Source organism: Apostichopus japonicus, chromosome 18 (genome assembly GCF_037975245.1).
Source record: "Apostichopus japonicus isolate 1M-3 chromosome 18, ASM3797524v1, whole genome shotgun sequence".
Lineage (NCBI taxonomy): Eukaryota > Metazoa > Echinodermata > Holothuroidea > Aspidochirotida > Stichopodidae > Apostichopus > Apostichopus japonicus.
The window spans coordinates 14,457,828-14,480,162 of record NC_092578.1 but is presented as its reverse complement, the minus strand read 5'-3'; the positions used below and the strand labels follow the sequence as shown (position 1 = coordinate 14,480,162).

Sequence of the window (22,335 nt, the reverse complement as noted above, 5' to 3'; positions counted from 1 at the left end):
TCAAAAGTAAATCTATAGACAAGAAGGATGGAGAAGAAAAAACCTAATAAATTAAGTTTTCTGACTATAGTCATTTTTTTTTTTATTATATTCATCAATTGAAATCTTGAGTATCGCACTAATCGACCAATGAAATTGCTGTATCCAATCTTCGTGTAAATTTAAATGTTTATTCATGACAGGATATTCAAGGGGATCTAGGGAGTCTTGTCCTGGATGTTCTGAGTATCATAGGTTGTGTGATCTCCATTGTTGCTCTTCTCATCACCTTGATAGCATTCCTGGCAATCAAGTAAGTTTATGTGACCCTTGACCTTTTCCCTTACCTTTACCATTCCCCCCCCCCCCCCTCTTCACCCTCTCATTCATATCCTGATTAGAAATGTTACTATATACTCCTTGACAAAAAGTAAATGCATTCTTGTTTGACCCTGTGTGTCAAGGCTATGATTGTGTTACCATTGTCTGTTGTGTATCATGTGTCCCTTAGAAAATTAGGGAGTATACAAAAGAACAGATACTACACATGAAGGGTTGAGAGTGGATGTCAGTTACTACATAAAGTAGTGTGGTTTTGTGCCCAGGTTCTAATCTTGGGTGACTTAAAGGCATTGAAGACTTGCCCCAAACCGTGTGCGGCCATCTGAAATAGTTAACTCTCCGTTGCTTGCAAGTGACGTTTTGTTCGTGTCGCTACAAAATGCAGACAGTAATGAAACGTGATACCTTGTTATCTTTAGCTGGACCTGAGATGTCCATCGCTGTATCGATTCTACACTGTGCTGTGGGTATTGACCGCAGCTGTATGTACTGACTGTACACTAGTGCCTAATTACAGATGGAAGCAAGCTGTGTGTGTGTATTTCTGGGATCCATGGTAGTTTCTAACACTTTTGTTACATCTCATTCGAAACTAGGTCAGATTACCGGCATTAGACGTTTCTTTTTGCGTGAGTCTTCACACCCTTTAATTATCTTGAAAAATTGTTTGACCAAGTAGAAACTGAAATTGTTGTCAGCATATTAAACTGCATTGCCGTGGGTTGTGGAAATCTCTTTAGGTTATCTCTTTAGACAATTAAAAAACCAGTTGGCACTGCATGTCTTATCTGATATTGGTTAATCAGTACCATGTCAATTATTCCAATCTAGTTTTAAAACAATCAAAGAGACCTTATATCAAATTCTGGTTAATCTTCTGCTTTAACTTACAGTTGAGGAGCAGAGACCATCATTAATGTAGTCTTAAAAGAGCTTGAATTCCAGAGATTTGTGTATTTAAAAGTTGAATATCTTCAAAACCATGATATTAGCTATATAGCAACATTACTGGTTCTCAAATGTTGTTACTTTGTTCCGTAATATGACAGTTCAAGTTTAAATTCTGCTGACAACCACCATTTAAACTTTGTTACTCTTCAGGAAACTTCGATCCAAACGGCCGCAGCAAGTCTTGATAAATCTATGCTTTGCGCTCCTCGGACTCTACCTGTCTTTCTTGATCGGGATCAACCGAGCAAACCTAGACGTCGGCTGCGTCATATTTGGCGCCCTCATCCATTACTTCTGTCTCGCCTCCATCTCCTGGATGAGCGTTGAGGCAACGATCATGTACCTTCTCTTTGTTAAAGTGTTTGATGCTGGCATCAAATACTTCATGAGAAAAGCATCATTAGTTGCTTGGGGTAAATATTTCTGCCTAATATCGTTGTCCAATTTGCCAAAATCTTGGCTGGCGTTATCCCCTCTTTATAAATTTTTCAGTATGAGGATCGAGTTAACCAACTAACTGTTACCCTTCTCTCCTTTGATAAATTGTGTAACTTTGAAAAATCATCAATTATATATATATATTTATACACATATATATATAGTTTGTATGTACACACCAATTGATTTTCGAACTGATAACAAATGTCGCTGTTGTGTAATATGAAATTTTATGATTTTATCAGTTTGTGAAATTTTCAACTTTTTGTTGGGATCATTTGCCTTAAAATATTGCTTCCTTTAAGTGTGAAGAATATATGCTTAATAACAATGGAGCCTTTTTTTGTCAAAAAGTAAATTTTCATGTGATTTTTTGCATGATTTTCAAGCTCAGGGCAAATTTTTAGGATTTTTTCTAATTTTCTCTTGGACAACCAGGTCTTACTGGTTTGGTTGTCAGAACAGCAAATTTGGATTTGTCCCACCACCCCAATTTTTTTTTTTAGCAAAATAACAAAGATCGACCAAAAACACACCAGAAAAATTCCACTTGCTGACCGGTTTAATAATTATGGAAGTCATCAGTGAGTGGTAGGATTCGAACCCTGAACCTTCGTGTCACAGAACTATAGTCTGTACCAATGAGCCACTGTGATTCTACTCTTGTGAATGTGTATTATAGGCTTCATATAACTGTCAATGAGATGACATTAACCATGTATCATGATTGTACAGAGTGCACCTCTGGTGCTTTTGAATCTGACAATGTACACAGAATAACCACTTTTAGAGCCGAGCCAAGCCTTATTTATGAAATGAATTTGTGGCAATTTCAATTAATGATGTAAATCATACCTATGGAAGTTTGGTGCAAAGGCATCATGATGAGGTGATATCTTACGGTTCTATTATTTATTTATTTAATATTTTCTTTTCACTTCAGGTCTACCACTGGTAGTTGTCATTGTATCAGCTATTCTCAAACCAAACAATTATACTGGGAAGTAGTAAGTTGATAATTTAACAATATTTTGTAAATAAATCGTAAACCATTTTCAGGAGCAGAGCTTTTAGCAAACCATGACAAATAAAGACGATACGGTATGTTACATTGATGTTGGTATTTTTTTTTTATAGTATAGGATCATTGCTTCACCATGATATTCACTTTCTGTTTGTCCCTCCCCCCACACCCAACTCCACACCCCACCCAATAAAACAGAATTATTTCTCTCCAATCCATTCATGTAAGCTAAACATTCATTAGTACTTTGTTTTATTTTACTTTAAGAGTCTATAAATTTGATCATTTTGAAAATTCTAAAAATAGTTCAAGTGGAACATTTATGTCAATCAAATTTAATTCATTGGTTTGTTTTGTTTTAAATGTTTTTGTTATATTCATGTTCTCTATAGACAAGGGCGGCGGAACCGGGGGGGGGGCACAGGGGGCACATGCCCCCCCCACTTTTCCTCAGGTTAAAAATGTGCCCTTTTTCTACATAAAAATTTCTAAATAAAAAAAGAGTTTACAAAGCGAAACCCATGTCGAATGAAATATTTCAGGAAGTTTTAAATGTTTACTACCACAGGCATAGGAGCCCAATTTGATTTGGGGAAGGGGGGGGGGGACTGTAACGACTTGCCCGAAAAATATTACCAAAATATTTCGAGCGCTACGCGCGCGTTCAACATGTACATGTGCATATCATATAGGTATGCGTTGGTTATTACATCGCATGCCAATAACATACAATCATTTGCCATGTTATAACCCTTCCAAATTGGTTATAATTATTGGCAAAGTCGTTACAATAATAATGATCCAAATAATATCAGTTTAACCATTGAAAAACACATAGAAATTTATTTTTCTTTCAGTATTTTGACATATATCATTTGCTTTCATTCATGTATCGATCGCGTGTGCAGGGACTTGGACTTTATAATGATTTCACCTCATTTTGTCTTTTTCCTTGTTTCCCAATTTGCACATAAGATATTGCAGTGCTAGTATGCATTGTTTCCTTGAGGGGGGGGGGGGGTGGCGTTGATGGAGTGATGTGTATACGCAAATAAGATAATACAATAAGAGTTATAAAGGCTACTAAATATCAGGCTGCATCAGTCCAATCGAATTTCTGCAAAGTGCCCTTCGACGTTGGTGCCCCCCAGATTAAAAGTGCTTCCGCCGCCCTTGTCTTATAGATGTTATTATTTGTCAATGTCTTATCCACTCCTCGTTACGTATTTCCTGATTGTTTATTAATTGTTATCCTCTCAGCTTTCACTTTCTTAACCTCTGCTATTAATGTTCAATTTTAAGCATTACAGTTCATTGATTATAATGTCAGGTGCGTATCCAGGGGGGGGGGGGGCGTTGGGGGCGCGCGCCCCCCGGGTAAGAAAAAGAGAAGAGAAAAAAAGAGAAGAAAAAAGGGGGAAAAAAGGAAAAAAGAGGAGAGGAAGGAAGGGAAAAGAAAAAGAAGAAAGAGAGAAAAAAAGAGAAAAAGAGGGAGTAAAAGAAAAACGCGAAGACACCGGGAAGAGAAAGAAGGACAGTGACATCATTACAGCTCTGAAGGGTAGCCAGTGACGGATCAATGATTTAGTAAAAGTGTGACTCACCCTACCCCTTACACCGACAACTCCATTTTTTGACGTTTCCATTTTCCTCTCTCACTAATGATCTATATATATACTATATATGGTCTATCGTAACGCGTGTGTAGAATTGTGCTATGAAACCAACTGTGGCTGGTCTCGAACTCGACCGTGTCGTCGGGGAACATGACTGATTTTGGGATGGGGGAAACCGCCCGCCCCCCCCCCCATTCAGCATTTTTTTTAAATGATATCGCTAAGTAACTTCAAAATAGAAAGTGCTTAGAGGCAACTTACAAGGCCTGGGAAGTGTCATTTCCAGCAATCTGGGAGGCATTTCGGTCCAAATTTTCTTATACGCTTCGCGCCAACACGTGGGGGCGCTACGCTTAGATAATTTGTCTACAGGCTTCGCCCTTTCCTTGGCAAATTCCTTGCTACGCGCCTGTTCGAATTTGTAAAGCAAACAGCAGATATCACATCATATCAGTGAGCATGAAAATGGCGTTCCAGGATGAAAAGCCTCAAAACTGTCCGACTTGCCTGAAAAAATAACCAAAAATTTTTGCGCCTTCAACGTGTTCATGTCAATATCATATAAGCAAGCATCGGTTATTACATCGCATGCCATCATGTACCGTACGGTCCGTTCAAATTGCGCAGTATACCGCGGGATGCTTATGTAAACAACGACATGTCTCATGTACATGTATAAAAAGCATGGAGGTCCAATTATGTCAAAACTCTCTTTTACATTAGTAATGGCGAATTAGGGCCTGCACCCCTACCACGCAGTGGCGGAGCGTCCATATGGTCAGGGGGGCGGATGCCCCCCTGACGGACTCAAATGGACTGCTGGTGCCTTTTTCAGCTCTTTACCACTTTTTACTTATTCTAGATTATTGCGCTCTCATCTACTTATTGACATTTGTCACATTTTGTTGGTGTAATTTGGCGATGACACCTTATTCTTCGTTTATCTGCAAATTAGTTAGGCCCGGAAAGGGTCATTTCCGGCGATCTAGGGAGTATCTTTACTCAAAAAATTTCTGTACGCTACGCGCCAACCAGTGGTGGCGCTCCGCTTAGATAGTGTTGAAAGCGCCCCTTCAGACCATTCTCGCCACTCCTGACCAATAACCCTAGCTCCGCCACTGCCGCCGCGCCTCCTACGCCTATGTGTGTAGTGTTCGGTTTCGGAAATATCTGCTATTTTTTTCATTTCCTTCAACCAAGTTTTATAATAGCCGTTATAACAGGTTTTAATATTTCTACACCAATAAATTAACTGTGTCTGAATTTTCGAAAATTTCTGACCAACATTCTACATCACACTTCCCTCTACTCGTGCAATTTTGACCGGTCTGTTAGGGGTTGAAGGAAGTTTTTTTCTATATTGGTTGTCCATAGATGAAATTTTGTACAACATTATGGGTATGTTTTGAAGTGAGTTTATTCACGAGAAATGTGAATTTTCAAATTCTGAACAAATATGGGGCTTAAAACCTTGAAAAGTGGGGCTGACGGGTATTGTGGGCCGCGACGTAGAATCACCTACAAAAGCAAAGACCCACAGGAGATGCGATCAGGTCGAACATGATGTGTGCCGGGTTGACAATCTTCAAAAAGGTTATGGATGGAAAAAAAAAACTATTAGGAAATACTTGGTTCTCAGGCAAAAAGTGTACATTTCAAGCCCGAGAAGTGCCGTTTCCGGTGATCTGGGGGGTGTCAAAAGAAGAAATTTTCTTGTAAGCTGCGCGCCAACCGATGGTGGCGCTCTGCTTAGATAGTAATTCGCGCCCCCCGGGTTTGAAAATCCTGGATACGCGCCTGATTATGTATCTCAGATTACGTAATCAATTGAGATACGCAATTTGTTACATAATCGTGAGATACGTTATGAATTACGCAATTGCTTGATCATAATGAATTACGTTATCGCGTGATACGTAATGAATTACATAATCGCGAGATACTTAATGAATTACGTAATCAAGTGATATGTAATGATAACTTTAGTGTGAGATATGTAATTCGTTACGTATCTCACAATTAAGAAATTCATTTTGTACTGCAATTTTTCTAGATTTAATGTTGTTGTGGATGATGCTATATGTTAATATCGACTAGTTTTTCTATTTCATTTAGTTTTCTTTCATTTCTTCCCGTTAGCTGTTTTCCTCAAGCTGGTACGCTGACCTTTTACATCGGTGTCTTGTTACTCGTCGGCCTAATGTTGTGCTACAACCTCGTCTTGTTCACTATTGTCGTCCGACAACTCGCCTTTAGACGTAAGTCCATGATCGCAGATGACAAGAGGAGCAAACTGGTGAAGCGAGTCCAGAATGCGGTAGCCATTTCGGTCCTGCTCGGTCTCGCATGGCTGTTTGGATTCCTGGCGATAGGGGGCGCTCAGTTCATATTCAATCTTCTATTTCTCATCTTTAACACGCTGCAAGGCCTGTTCGTGTTTCTTTTCTTCTGCTTGAGGAATAAGGATATTGTCACCCTCTGGCGGGAGAAGTTATTATCCGGTTCGAGTGATTCTCGTGGTCCACAAGCGGTCAACAAAACTGGTGGTCCTCGCAATTCCTCTGCAGCGACCACACCGGCAAATACCACGCCGCGGGGAACCACTAGCAGTGACAAACAGACTGACTCGACAGCGGGCGGAGGGGAATCAATCCAGTTGATTGCAACACAAGGTTGAAAAAGTTCAGATCAAACCTAAATCGTCACCATTAACCAGAACAAAACTCATTTTGTTTTCATTTTCAGTCACATTTGTGCACTTCTAAAGATAGGCATCTCTAAACAACAACAACATTATATACATGAAGAAATAAAATGGTGGAAAAGAAAAGAGTTATGAAGAGCAGATTTCTGGGTTTTGAAGTTGTTTTTCTTTCCTTTTTTTCTACTACAAAGGAAGTCAGTAGCTTGACTATAGTCTAATGTTATTTCACTATTTTTGAATAAGTCGAAAATTTTACTTAGTTTGCAATTTTGACTTGTGCTTAGTACTTTGTACTTAAGAGAAATCTACATCACCAGTAGTTCCCTAAGACCTACTGGTCAGTTAGTGACATCTACATCACCAGTTCCCTAAGACCTACTGGTCAGTTAGTGACATCTACATCACCAGTTCCCTAAGACCTACTGGTCAGTGAGTGACATCTACATCACCAGTTCCCTAAGACCTACTGGTCAGTTAGTGACATCTACATCACCAGTTCCCTAAGACCTACTGGTCAGTTAGTGAAATCTACATCACCAGTTCCCTAAGACCTACTGGTCAGTTAGTGACACGCACATATCGTAAAGGTGTGGTAAACATTTATGTACTGAATTGAGAAACTACACCAACATTAAAAAGACTAGCAGATTACAATGTCATCAACGTACAAACTCAAATAAGAATGGTCTGCAGGTAGAATATGTCTTTCAAAAAAAAAAATTGGGGGTGAAGGGCAGGGGGGGGGGGAATTGTACAAATCTCATTTTCCTTGATTGTTCATTTCTCACCTTTTAAAATTAATCCATCTGTAGAAAAGCTTGTATCCGTAGCTGTTTTTATTCAAATGATTAGATCAAGATTGGCACTTTCTGTTGTAATTTTTATATACATTGTCAGTTGTCAGCAAGACGTATCCCGAACTATCACTCTAAACTTGTAACATCTCCCGATGACTGTGTTGCAAGACAATGTCTGTAACTCGATTTGTAAAAATGTATGTACTGAATTGAGAAACATTGTAAGACTCTTGCAGATTACAATGTCATCAATGTACAAACTCAAGTAAGAATTGTCTGCAAGTAGAATATGTGTGTCAAACAATTTGGGGGGGGGGGGGGTGGGGAGGGAATTGTACAAAATCTCTCTTTCCATGATCGTTCATTTCTCACCTTTTAAAATTAATCCATCTGTAGAAAAGCTTGTATAGGTAGCTGTTTTTAATCAAATGATTAGATCAAGATTGGCACTTTCTGTTGTAAATTTTATAAACATAGTCAGTTGTCAGCAAGATGTATCCCGATCTATCACTCTAAACTTGTAACATCTCCTGATGACCGTGTTGCAAGACAATGTCTGTAACTCGACCATTCCATGATTCTAGTGAGGTGTAATTATACAGATCTTTTTAATAATGGCAGCATGTAGGTTTGTACCACCTTAACAAATTTGAGCAGAAATAATTACTTAAAATGGCCTGGTTATCTATACTAATTAGGTATATATGATAAATGCCAGGACATTAGGCCTGTATGCATGCATTGTAGCAGAGATTATTCCTATGTGGCTGCATTATCAGGTCAGATTCAGGGGGGAGGGGTGGAGGTGAACAACCCGCCCCCCCACCCTTTTATACAACCTTAACAATGACAATTCTTTTTAGGACTGTATGTACTCCAACCTATCTCGTGTCCTATCTCTTGCTTTTATTTACAAATACAAAAATAAAGACAAGTTAATAATATTCTTCTTTCCGTTTTTATTTTTATCGATATATCCAACCATTTCTTGATTCTAAAAAAAAAGTGACTTTTATCACATATTACAGAAGCCTCTTCTCTATCCTTTTAACATCTCTTTGTACCTGAAAAATGACTAACAAATTGCTAAAAATTTTCCCAAATGACTTTTTGTGTGTTTATGGAATTTGAGGAATTTCATAATTAAGAAGAGAAAAGGGGGAAAAATCCATCGAAGAGCAAAATTGGTTTGAGCATTATCTCTGAAATTCTGGTTGTAGTTTGAAATTGAGTGATCATGAATTGATTGTCTAGCATCAGTAGTGATTGTCTGATATCAGTAGTGACTGTCTGGGGTTAATACTGATGGTTATGACTCAAATCACCAAGCTTGTTCTTCTATTCGCCCTGAAGCCTATATGCAAATTAGAACTATGTAAAAATATATGTCTTAATCCAACAATAGTATTCATGTATCTTCTGAAATGTAAAGAAACAAATACCAACCCTCACCAAATAACAATGAGTTATTTATTAATGTGTACAAGTCTAAGTTATTGAATAACAAGCAATATTTACATAGCCTGAAGAACAAACAAAGGTTAAAAGAAAAGATGTTATTAACAAAAATGGTTTCATCAATTCCATTTTGTACATCATGATATTTTCAAAATTCGATTTCTAAACTAATTCTGGATATTAAAAAGAAATCATTTTTTTTTATTAAAATAGAAATGTATTTTTGTAACCCGAAAGTAAAGAGTATCTATTTTGTAAATCATCTTTGATTATATTTTGTTTAAAATGCTTCATTTTCATATTTTCTTAATATGATGTATTAAATCTGTAGTGAATTAAATAACAATTTGATTTGTCACATTGTGATGTTTCTATCCACCCATGGTACGCAAGGTCGCATCCAGGGGTATGAGGGTGTAAACCCGCCCCTTTTAATTAACCTCCACATTAAGGCCTATTTGTCAGCCTTAAGATGCCTCGGAATGAACCATTGCAAGAGAGGACTCCAGACCCCACCCCCAGTGGAGTAGGAAGGTACTTTTGAGTGGGGGGGGGCTGAAGACTGATGGCTGGCCTGGGGGAGGGGTCTAAGGGGAGGGGGTGTCAAATTTTGCAATTCCAGGTGGCCTCAGATGCAATTTGGTGCAATATAGCACACTTCAACACCCACTCCATTTTGTAAATAATTTTGCATGTTCACCTGGTCTTAGATGCAATTTGGTGCTCCAAATGAGATTTTTTTCTGCCAAAATGTTTTGAGTAAAATGACGAATGTTGTTATCATTTATTGAGAAACGAAAAAAGGGGTTTTGTGACGTGCGAAGCAGGGGGGGCGGAATGATACTTCCGCCCCCCATATTTTTCACTGATCCCCCGGTTCCTACGCCCTTGCCACCCCCTACACGAGAGTCAGATTGAAGGACCGCGTATGTGCATTTCCACCTGGATTAGCGTCTTGTACGAAGCAAGACGGAATTTTCTTTCATCCATAAGGATGTGGTTTCATTGGTGGCGTTCTCCTTTTACACAGCTGTAAGTTTGTGTGTAATGGAGCAACGGCAAGTCTCCAAACTAATATTGAAGTAAAATCTCCAATGTAGCAGAACTGTGAGTGAAAGTTACTGCCAAGTGTTAGGTAGCCTGCTACAAATATTATATAACGAAGGCTGATATTAGGTAGCCTGCTACAAATATTATATAACGAAGGCTGATATTAGGTAGCCTGCTACAAATATTATATAACGAAGGCTGATATTTGGTAGCCTGCTACAAATACTATATAACGAAGGCTGATATTAGGTAGCCTGCTACAAATATTATATAACGAAGGCTAATATTAGGTAGCCTGCTACAAATATTATATAATGAAGGCTAATATTAAATAGCCTGCTACAAATATTATATAATGAAGGCTGATATTAGGTAGCCTGCTACAAATATTATATAACGAAGGCTGATATTAGGTAGCCTGCTACAAATATTACATAACGAAGGCTGATATTAGGTATAGCCTGCTACAAATATTATATAACGAAGGCTGATATTAGGTAGCCTGCTACAAATATTATATAATGAAGGCGAATATTAAATAGCCTGCTACAAATATTATATAATGAAGGCTGATATTAGGTAGCCTGCTACAAATATTATATAATGAAGGCTGATATTAGGTAGCCTGCTACAAATATGATATAACGAAGGCTGATATTAGGTAGCCTGCTACAAATATTATATAACGAAGGCTAATATTAGGTAGCCTGCTACAAATATTATATAATGAAGGCTAATATTAGGTAGCCTGCTACAAATATTATATAATGAAGGCTGATTTTTACAAATGACAAACCTATGAATGAGAATATAGGAAGTTAAGATCATAGAGGAAAAATCGAAAAAGGTAAGGCAAATGACGGTTCTGTTATAGATGTCACTTTTAGACTTGTTCAAGTCATTAATTCGCGTAAATACTGAAGGACAATAACATCTTAATATTTCTGAAATCGATTCAACTTATTCGTAACTGCTTTAGGCTTGTTCATAATGCAGAAGGCGGACCTTTGTCACATCCATTAGTGTGCTAGGCTTCTCCTGTCTAGGCCAATCCCTCTCGGATCTTGATCCCGCTTTCTCCACTGGATACGTCCGAGTTTATTTCAGATACAATTGATGAGGCGGATCCATTTCCAACGAAATCAGGATTTGATTGGAAAGAACTGATGGAGAACCGTCGCTCACATGGTCCCTCTTCCTCTTCAATGATTGGTTCGATTCTTACACCGTCTCCAGCGAACTGATAATCCGTCGTGAAGGAATCCGCAGACGTACTGCTCAAATCATGGAACGCGCTGTCTGCACTTGTACCAAGTACGTCGTACTGTAAAGAATGAGAGTGGGAAAGGTCAAAATTAATTGACACGATCAATCATCTCTGTAACACACAATAGTATCATCGTTTCATGTGTCCAACATTATAGAAAACTACGTTTCATTTGTATATTTCACATATGGAACATTACGGTCACTTTGTACTGTACACATTTTGTATAGGGAATTAAGCTGTACAAATATGCTAAATGTTGAAACTTGGTCAGCGTTTGTTACAACTTAGCTCTTGTTCTGCTTTTTCTGAGAAACTCCGACGGGACATTTAATCATCTAATATAATCATTGTCATAACCTGGCTATAAATTGAGGCGTAAGACAAGATTTTGTAAAAATTGTAGCAAATTAGCAAGGCTAGAATTTAGGAAAATCCTTTTGGACTTTCAGTAAAATGTGAATACTCTAGATAATTGATCAATCCAGGGTCGTAGTACTCGAAAAGTATTCGATACTTGGGTAGTACAGAGTCACTTTTTGCAAGAACTTCTTTCACTGGAAGAAAGTACTCAGATGATAAAGTACTCATACTTGGTACTATTAGTACCCGGAACTTCCAGTACTCGGAAGTACTTGGTACTCGAAAAGAAGTTCTTGACTATACAACACTGCATCTCAATCCCCCACTGAGTTCCAGAAATCATCAGCAGATCATGTCAGATCTATTCCCACCCTCGTCTCTACTATTATAATTACGGATGTACCTTCAAAAGCAACAGGTATAGGCTAAATCAAACACTAAATAGATTCGTGGCAGGAATTTCGCTTTTTTTTTTACTAAATCTTTGGGATATATATTCCTTCCCAACATGATATTGAATTATTACCAGCGGTATATGATATCACAAAAACGATTGAGGAAAGAGAAAATAACAGTTACCAAATTGATTTTATCAGCCAGTGAAGAGTCCCTTCTTATCATATTAGAAGCATCACTTTCCACCATTGGTAAGTAAGGAGCCTCGTCTGGGTTGCCTGATGGTTGCTGCCGATTTATACTTATTTCAGCTCGGTGACTAAGGATGACTTCTAACGCGTATTCAATCTCAGAAAAGTTTGGTCTGTGTTGGGGCGATTCCTGCCAACATTCGGCCATTACTTTAAAGCTGAAGATATTGTACAAACAAACGCATTGAAGAGATAATATCGTCACGTAGAAATATATTGTGAAGATAGATAGATGAATGGGTGGATAAACAGACGCAGATCTAGGATTTTGATGGGGGGTGGGGTATCCCAGTCCCGAACCCCCGCTCCCTTTTTGTAGATATAGAATGTGATCCAGTGTAACATTCATAATGCATCATTTGACTCCAAACTTTTCATTCGGGTAATACTCCGCCCCCCTCCGCTCTACATAACGACTGCTAAGATCTAGAGATATAAGATCCTACATCCGTCCCTGATGAACCAGGCTCTTTGTAATACCTTTTGTACAACAGGAAAGAGGAACTTGAAGCTTCACTTACATATCCATTGGACATCCTTCTGGTTGAGGCATTCTGTAACCAGCCTTGGTTCGATTGACCACTTCAACAGCAGGCATTCCGGCATAGGGAATTCCCCCAAGGGTGTAAATCTCCCACAAGACAATACCAAATGACCACCTGTTGGTCAATAATGAACACACAAATACTCACGCAAACACCCAAACACCCACCCATACACGCACACACACACACATGTACACCCATACATCGTCGACCATTCCTATTTTAAGGCACACCGGCGGAATCCCATGCATGACTTCACTTCTTCAGCGTGAGCCTAGCCTACTACTATATCCATTACCATGTACGTACCAAACTTTAGATTATTAGGCTAGTAGTATTGTCAATGCACACGTTTTCATGCAGACCACCATGTTACTAATGTTTAGTGATAGTGCAGTGATGAATATTCCCCAGAATGAAAGTTGACTGAATTCTAAAAGTTATTCTTCAGTGTTCAGGTTATATCACCAACACTGTCGGCGTAAGTATACTGTACGTAATGGTTCTAACCTTAATATAAAACCATATGCCTCAAAGTTGACGTCATGCTTGGGAATTCGGGCTCATAGGGCGTGCCCGTATTTTACATGGCAGACAAAAGTATCACTTAGAGCATTTAAACCATGATTGTACCGATAGCCAATAAGTTACCTCGACCCTCGAGAGAGATGTTCCAAAAACTTTGCCCTCTAAAAATATTTAAACTGGTTACAACGCTGTATAGACAAAAAAAGCTTTTCCTTACCTCGAATTTGTACGGAAATCCAAAGAGCAGATCTTGTACATATAGACTGGTAGAATTCTTTACGAAAAAGATACAAACAAAAGTGTGTTGGGTACATTAGCCATGGCAATTACTACCAACAATATATGTTTACACGTTAAAAGCATGAGTTAAAAGCAGTTAAAAGCAGACGTTAAAAGCAGACGTTAAAAGCAGAATTAGTGACAAATTAGATACCTCAGAGAAGACAAATTACTACAAGAAAAAAGTAATGATTTTTAACACGTAATCGATTACTCAATACCTTCTTAATACAATCGGTTAGATTAATAATAGATCCAAACTTTTTTATCATTTCATGCAGTGTCGGATTCGGCTATAATCTTACTTTTCAATACAAATAAGAAGACAGTATACTCTGTATATCCATATCGCAGTTTTCAAGGAAAATGTGCGCAGACTAGCTTTTATTTTGCATCAGGGCTAAAACTGTTGTCATTGATATTAATAATATTCACGACCATAACCAACCACGGTCACCTTGTGTTCGTCAGAAGAGATACCCACGCCTGTTGCGCCCCCCCCCCCCCCATACCTAAAGATGCTAGAAGACCGTTTACCCAGAGCATGTTGTCACTCATTTAGACACTTAATGCTATCTATCCTTGTCTGGAGTACTTTGCAAAAAATTAAGTAAAGTATCAACATAATGAACGGACCCTCGAAAGTCTGCATGATAGTATTATGGCTACGGTAAATTCGCGATATCATAAGGAAAAAATAGCGCTGATGACGATCTCACTGATTTTGTGCAGTGGTTTAGTTGTATCGTTCAGCTATGGGATTTCATCGATGCTTTGACCAAATTCCTCCATTAAATAAAAAGAGTTAACACTTGTACAGATCCGGAGTCAAACTGTTCGATGCAAAGGAAGGGTTTGCATAACTTTGCGCATGCGCTGCAGTTTATGTTACAATTCTGCTTAATGAGGAAAATATTCCACAAAATTGTCTTAAAATACAAAAATTTACACAAATGATGTTTCTTATAGTTTCACTGTGGAAAAGTTCGCCGTTTCGTTAGGTTTATGGAGATTAGGATTGCGATTAAAAAAGTGGTTACAATCAGTGGCGGAGCGTCCATACAGTCAGAGGGGCGGATCCCCCCCCCCCTGACGGACTCAAATGGACTACTGGCGCCCTTTTCAGCTTTTGACAACTTTTTACTTATTCGCGATTATTGACTATTTTATTGCGCTCTCATATACCTATTGACATTTGTCACATTTTGTTGGTGTAATTTTCTGACAAAGTAGCGATGACACCTATTTATTCTTCGTTTATCTGCAGATTAGCAAGGCCTGGAAAGGGTCATTTCCTGCGATCTAGGGAGTATCTTTACTCAAAAAAATTCTGTACGCTCCGCGCCAAACTGTGGTGGCACTTCGCTTAGATAGTCGAAAGCGCCACTACAGACCATTAATTCTCGCCCCTCTGACCAATACCCCTAGCTCCGCCACTGGTTACAATTTGACTTACGACCATGGCAACTACATTGTCTATCAGTGCAGCTACATAAGTTAACACAGGGACACGCGAAGTTACTGTACACCACAAATCCGCTTCTACGATACGATCGAACTTAAAGTGGAATTAAGGAAAAGGCGAAAAAGATGGAAGACGAACCGTAATGGTATCAAAGAATGGTTCATCTGTGCAGGAATCGACAAGGATTTCATCTTTCTCAAGACAAAAGATTCTCGGTTCAGTAAAAAAGCCTGTTTCGTTCGCATTTAGTTCATCAATGGTCACAACTGGTTGAAATCTTACGGCGTACTCTAAAAAATCTGTAGAAAAAAAAGTACAAAAAATATAATCTATCTATGTACATATCTCTGGCTTCTTTTAACGCTCTCCCAAGACTCATCTGATGAAAATTGTTTAATTAATTGTTCAATGTTGCCTACTTTTGCTAACATTTTGTCAATCCATCCATCCATCCATCCATCCATCCATCCATCCATCCATCCATCCATCCATCCATCCATCCATCCATCCATCCATCCATCCATCCATCCATCCATCCATCCATCCATCCATCCATCCATCCATCCATCCATCCATCCATCCATCCATCCATCCATCCATCCATCCATCCATCCATCCATCCATCCATCCATCCATCCATCCATCCATCCATCCATCCATCCATCCATCCATCCATCCATCCATCCATCCATCCATCCATCCATCCATCCATCCATCCATCCATCCATCCATCCATCCATCCATCCATCCATCCATCCATCCATCCATCCATCCATCCATCCATCCATCCATCCATCCATCCACTCACCCATCCACCCACCCACCCACCCATCCATCCACCCACCCATCCACCCACCCACCCACCCATCCATCCATTCATCCACCCATCCATCCATCCACCCACCCATCCATCCATCCAGCTATCCAGCTATCCATTCATCCATTCATCTATCTATGAGATATGATACCCAAAATGAATCACAAACCCAATACCAGACGATACACATTTACCTGCTGTTAGCGGCACCCACGTGATCGTTGCGTCAAGTTGCCATGGTTTAGTTACGTCATCAAGGCGTAGTGTAACGAAGTCTATTTCCAATTTCAATGGATCGATGGGAGCTAAACTCGAACAGTGAAAAATAATTATTAGTTGATATAATTATATGTTAAACGTGACGCTAGTATCAGAACTCCGAGAAAGGCTGGAAGATTTTCGCAGTTTTATATTTTCAAGCCGATGAAACCTATATATTGTAGTACAATGGTCAGGGTCATGAGGCGGTATACGGGGAGCTCTGTGGTATTTTGTCATTTATATCCTTTTTATTAATTGGTTCATTTACATTTGTGTAAGTCTTTTCAAAATACATGACAATATTTTTTCCCTCTTTTTAGAATTGAAAAAAAAATGTATAGCATATGCCGTAACATCTGGGAAGTTAATTTACTATGGAAAACACACTTCTGTAAACCTTGACTACGCATGCAACGACAATGACTATCTCTCCGTTGTGAACTATTGCGTTAGGCCTATAGTATACTTCTGAACAACGATCAAATGGAGAAACTTATCAAGAAAAGAAAAAAGGGCAGTTCTGACATCGTCATGTAATTTGTGACGTCATGGCGTCATGTGGAGTCATGTGAGTTGTACTTGTGTTTATATACTTACGATTATCACAACATTCCAACTCGTCTGGTCCCGTTTGATTGCAGTTAGTACCATATAGATGAAAGTAAGGGTTGGAATTAGCGTCGATCAGATCCCAACAAATAAAACAACACACAATCAACGTCAGCGCCTTCATGATGACGTAATATAGCCAGGAAATCTATATAATTAGATATAAACAAAAAAATATGTGTTAAAGGAATGTTGTGATACCTTCAAATTAGGCTCGCTTGTAAAATATGTAGTATATGGTTATAGTTGCCCGTTATTGTTACTGTTCCATGATGAATTAAATACAATGCCCTTTTCAACCCAGATGACTGTTTTAAACTTTCGGTATTGCTCTGTATATTTCACGCCAAACAATCCGTTATCATATATACTAGTACAGTTTATCAACTAAGTATAATAACCTATTTAGATTATCAGAGTTACAATACCAAAGTCCATTTTAGATTTCAATACGTCGAATCAATCGTTGCGTTTATAATATCACCCAGCTCGTCCACCCACGCACTCCCCAGGCCCACAACTGTGCTTCAGTTACATAAATATGAGTATTTTTCTGACGTGTTGCGCAAGGCAAAGCTCTCGCATAGTATTGACGATTGAGTGGACAGTGGCGATGAAGATTATTAACAACACAACAACAGTAATAACGAGTCAATCGTTATAGGTATGGAAACCTTTAAGTTGCCATCAATCTGTTAAGAAGTTTTCGTGAATATCAGTAGGAACTTTCCCCAAAATGATAAATTGTTCAGATAATATCTCAACAATTTGCGACAAATTCACTAAATATCATGGAATTCGACATGTTGCTGTTAAATGGCAAACTGATTATTTATAAAATCTCGTCAAGTCAACACTTTGCTACATAATTATTGATAACATGCTGATCAGTATATCATCAGAAAAAGATCTTAACATTTTTATGGCACCTTAATGTTTCCATACTTGGGTCATATTTGCGGTTATATTCACATCAATGCTTTGTCAATGATGGTATGACCAAGTGTGTGGTCAGGCCTGGTGAGAATGGGCTATGGGAGAGGGGGTGCAGCCTCTGGCCTGATACCATTTAGAGGATATGTGGGAGATATGGGAAGAAGAAGTAACTGTGTCAAATTGTCAATGCTACTACATGAATAATCCTATATGAATGTGACACACTAGGCTGTAGGGTATAGCCAGGATGAACCACATGCTTCAATCTAAGTACTACAGCAAAAAATGCAATATTCACATTGGCAGCTGATGACCGAGTTGGAAACTTTTCTTGTGTTCAGCATACAGATTGATCTCTACCAAAGACAACAGGCTTTTTTCATTCAATGTGGTACATTAAGCAGGCACCGGGTGATTCTAACCCCCTCGTCCTCAAGATTTTGCGCCTGGTTTGCCTCTATAACATCTAACTAAGCGACATTTAATTTTCGTAAACGGCGCATGGTCATTCCCCCCGCAAAGTGACAACATCTTAACCTGAAATTTTTATGTGACACATGCAGGAGTCTCGACAATTGCGATATACGACGGAAGCCATCAACAACGGAATAAAAATAAAAAGATGGTTCACAATGATATCTTCAATCCAATACATTAAGCATGTACAAACAGTACAACGTTTCATTACACACCTTTGTACACATGCAGGCACTTAAGGTATAGCGACACACTTACGTCAATGGAGATTTGGTCGAGACTTCTTGATTTATACCTATATGGATGCCCTTAATCTCATTTCCAATTGCTAACAGCCTCACCTATTCTAATGAGACGTAACGCAAATGTTACCAAATAGGCTGGTTGGTGGGAGATACGGTACATTAGAAAACAAGGTTTCCACAATTTGACCCCCTGGTGACTCCAACTGACATTTGACCTCCACAAAAAGCAGGCTGTATTATATCTGTATTATATATCTAATAAAAGTGGCAACATCAAAGTATTGAGCTGGGAAGAGTTGTACCTGAAAGTAGGAGTCGAGTGTAACTTGCTAAAGCCTAGTTTCATAGCAATGGCTCTTCCGTTTGAAGCATAACATGAGCTACCGAACAGCTCAGAAAGATGAGAAGATAATCTGCCTGACAACTTATATAAGCTTCTAATCTGCGAAAGAACTATAACAAGTAAACCAATAGGTCATCAAAACAACGAACAACAAAATGATATTGAAAATTATCAGGCTGAATGAAACTTGGAATCTATTCCAAAGAGTAAAACTGGTGCATAACTGTTTTTGAACTGAGACAGGATGGACAATTACCTTGTGTACATAAACGACGCACAATTAATGCATTTTGAGTATCTAGGTACATGTAGTTATTACTTGACTAGGAAGCATACCTTGAATGAGGACGTAAAAGTGGTGATAAGACATCAAAGACCCTGGCAGTACCAAAGTAGTTGATTTGACAGGAGACCGCGGCCTGTTTAGCAGCTGATGCCTTGTCATCCAGCTGTAAATTAGAAGACAATTACGGTACTTCGAAATACAATATCAGTCTTCACTAACTGGGATACATGTTTTGGAGAAAGATAAAAAAAACATACTGTAAAGTTGACAATTTTCAAAAATTACTTCTTCGAAGATTATGCCAAATTTTAAACGACATAAAACATGTAAATTTCTTATTTTATTAAATTGAAAGGTACTTCCTTAAAATATTTAATTCTACAATTGGTGGAAATTGGTAAAGGAAATATTTAATCTTATCAAAACCAATGCACAAAGCTTCTTTAAAGTGTTTATGAAAGGCCCCAACAATCTACAAGTATCGACATACAGTAAGTGGGTAATAAAAAAACTAAAAAAATTAGAACATGAAGGTAAAAGAATAACTGCAAACTGTCTGGGAAATTTTCCTTCGCCAATGTAAAAAAAAACTACAGTACGTTTGATTTCACAAAATTTCAAAACTTTTGGTTCTGCGAATGTCTTTGTTAACACTTCCAGCACCTCTAAGAAACATGCAGTGAATCTTTTATTTATCATTTGCTTACTCTGAATGCAAAACCAGCATTATTAATGACAATATCCAGTCCTCCATGTTCTTTTTTGACATGATCTCTCAATGCCTCCACTGATCTTTGATCTGTGATATCCAGTTGATGAAATCGAGGCTTCAATCCTTCCTTCTCGAGGTCAGCCACGGCCTTCTTACCCAGCTCTGGATTTCTGGCAGTCAGGTAAACGGCATTGTCATCTTTAAGCTGCTTGCAAAGAGCTCTTATACAAGCAAAACCAATGCCCTTGTTGGCCCCACTGACCTGTAGGAATTAATAACATCGTTGAATTATTTCTGCATTTATCATGATCATAGGTTACATTTCCTACTTTTCAATTGCATGTGCAAAGATATTTTTGTTTAGCTTGAAAACTGTCAATATCCATTTGATAGACCTTTATGTGACACATTGTACAGTATGTGTTAGCAAAGTGTTCATTATTGCCTCCGAGTCCAATCTAATTTCTACACCATATTTCAATGTTACCGGGGAAATACAATCATTGCAATAAACAAAACGAAAGCCTTAGTTACAAATCTTGAATTGACAAAGAGACGTGATCACACATATTTGCTCAAGATGCCAGAGGAATAAGAGAACATATCATGATATTCATCCTGAAGTTAAGGGAATAAGAAGTGTCCTCACTGCTCACAAAGCTTCTGGACAAAAGGAATCTGGCATGTTATTCCCTTGGCATAGTGGCAGTCACATAAATAACATGACACATGTTGCCTATTCACTGAACAGCAGGATAAAGCTGGTTTCCAATGCTGAAAGCAAAATGTACTGACTTAAGATCAATACAAAAAATTACAGAATTTTTAAACAATTATTTACATGTGCAGACTAATGGATAGTTGGGGGAAATGCGATTTCAGGTGTAGGCCTAGATACTCTGTATGGCACTGTACTGTTGGAAATGGTGACTTTGTTTGCGGTTGCTCTTGATTCTCTCACATGTCACGTGTTGGCTAGAATATTGTGAAACAGTGCATCTTTCAATGCAAATACCTGTTATTGCCCTTTGTTTCAAGGCTTGAATTCTGTTAAAGCCAAAATATGTCAGTGAAAGCGATCACATGCAGTGATGTACTTCATCACATGCTGTCAACTCAAGCCTAGGGTGAAATTTTTGTGTACTCTGCGGTCTCATTGGTAAAGTAACTATGGGCCATACTGAATGATACAAAGGGCTTCCTGGCAATTCATTTAGGAATAGCCTAACTTAGCTCTAAAATACTACTTTTCTTCCTGTTCGGTACGGTTGCAGTCGTGAGGACCTAGGCCTACTGTAGTGTAGGTAACCGTTCGCCTCCTGTAGACTTAATCCTAGCCTAAGCTACAGTAAGTTAGGACTGTAATACATACTGTAACGCCTGGTTCCGCTACATAAAATATATATAAATGAAAATCAAATCTGTCAATTGGATAGCTCACCAATGCAACTTTTGCCATAACGTGCCTTAATTTGAAGCTTCTCTACAGTGATATTCGGAAAGGTTCTTAAGATATTTCTGCGGCTCCCTGCCACAGAAATTCGCTTGTACCTGCTCGCAGTCAATTCACTCTAAAACTAAAAGTAACTAATAACAATGTTAACATTGAAACTTCATATATTGCGCAATTCGCCCGAATTATTGAACGCCAAAAGTTTATTCGAAAGGCTGTTGAAATATTGTCCCAAGTTGAAGTATCCTTTGGTTCTCCAGAGACTCCCGTTTCAAATGTTGGCTTGCCCAATTTTGTCAGTAAGGCTGGCTATATCTGCCGGCGAAATTTATTATGATCTGATGTCGAAATCCCTTTAGATCCATATTTACCAAACATAACAAGAGGGCTATAACATGATTTTTTAAAGAAAATGAAAATGAAAACTTATTCAAGTAAAATGTTTACGTAGATCATGTAAGTTTAAATTAAAACCAAAATATTTATATTTATAGGGGTGTTCCGGTGGCTGCTATTGATTCTTTTCAAAAATACTGGAAATTTTCTTGCATCTGTTGCATGGTCAAAACCATCGTTAAGTTCCGGATAAACGTCTGTTGCTGGTGCTTGTGCAGGCATTCCATCCTTGTCGAATTTCTTGCGTTTGAAAGGATCGAAGCTGTACAAGAATGAATAAATTACTCACAAGGGGAAAATAACCTGAATTTTTGGGGCGGGGGCAAAGATGTAAAGTAAGGGGGAAG

At 38.5% G+C, this 22,335-nt stretch overlaps 2 protein-coding genes across 8 annotated transcripts in view; one reads left to right on the top strand and one right to left on the bottom strand.

Annotated features, from left to right (window-relative positions):
• Positions 1-7,512, top strand: part of LOC139958441 (uncharacterized) — a 56,128-nt gene extending 48,616 nt beyond the window's left edge. For 2 of the 3 annotated variants that reach the window (XM_071955522.1, XM_071955521.1), the window contains exons 22-25: positions 183-292; positions 1,423-1,685; positions 2,654-2,717; positions 6,490-7,512. In XM_071955522.1, coding sequence (XP_071811623.1) covers positions 183-292; positions 1,423-1,685; positions 2,654-2,717; positions 6,490-7,027 — 975 coding nt within the window. In that variant the 3' untranslated portion in view covers positions 7,028-7,512. The remainder of the gene's footprint in view (positions 1-182; positions 293-1,422; positions 1,686-2,653; positions 2,718-6,489) is intronic. The other variant, XM_071955523.1, reaches the window with a different exon arrangement.
• Positions 7,513-11,063: 3,551 nt separating this feature from the next.
• On the bottom strand, positions 11,064-21,848 carry LOC139958460 (fibroblast growth factor receptor-like). 5 transcript variants are annotated; one of them, XM_071955552.1, is made up of 10 exons: positions 21,581-21,835; positions 20,135-20,401; positions 19,478-19,590; positions 17,129-17,288; positions 16,465-16,575; positions 15,592-15,752; positions 13,927-13,983; positions 13,158-13,295; positions 12,569-12,794; positions 11,064-11,683 (listed from the first exon to the last, which is right to left on the bottom strand). In XM_071955552.1, the coding sequence occupies exons 6-10, from the start codon at positions 15,696-15,698 to the stop codon at positions 11,402-11,404; spliced, it is 810 nt and encodes a 269-aa protein (XP_071811653.1). In that variant the 5' UTR covers positions 15,699-15,752; positions 16,465-16,575; positions 17,129-17,288; positions 19,478-19,590; positions 20,135-20,401; positions 21,581-21,835; the 3' UTR covers positions 11,064-11,401. The 5 variants fall into 5 exon arrangements, 4 of the variants coding, with proteins under 4 accessions (XP_071811653.1, XP_071811655.1, XP_071811656.1 ...); XM_071955554.1 differs by having other exon boundaries at positions 21,606-21,835; XM_071955555.1 differs by lacking the exon at positions 21,581-21,835 and adding an exon at positions 20,789-21,554.
• Positions 21,849-22,335: the final 487 nt, after the last annotated feature.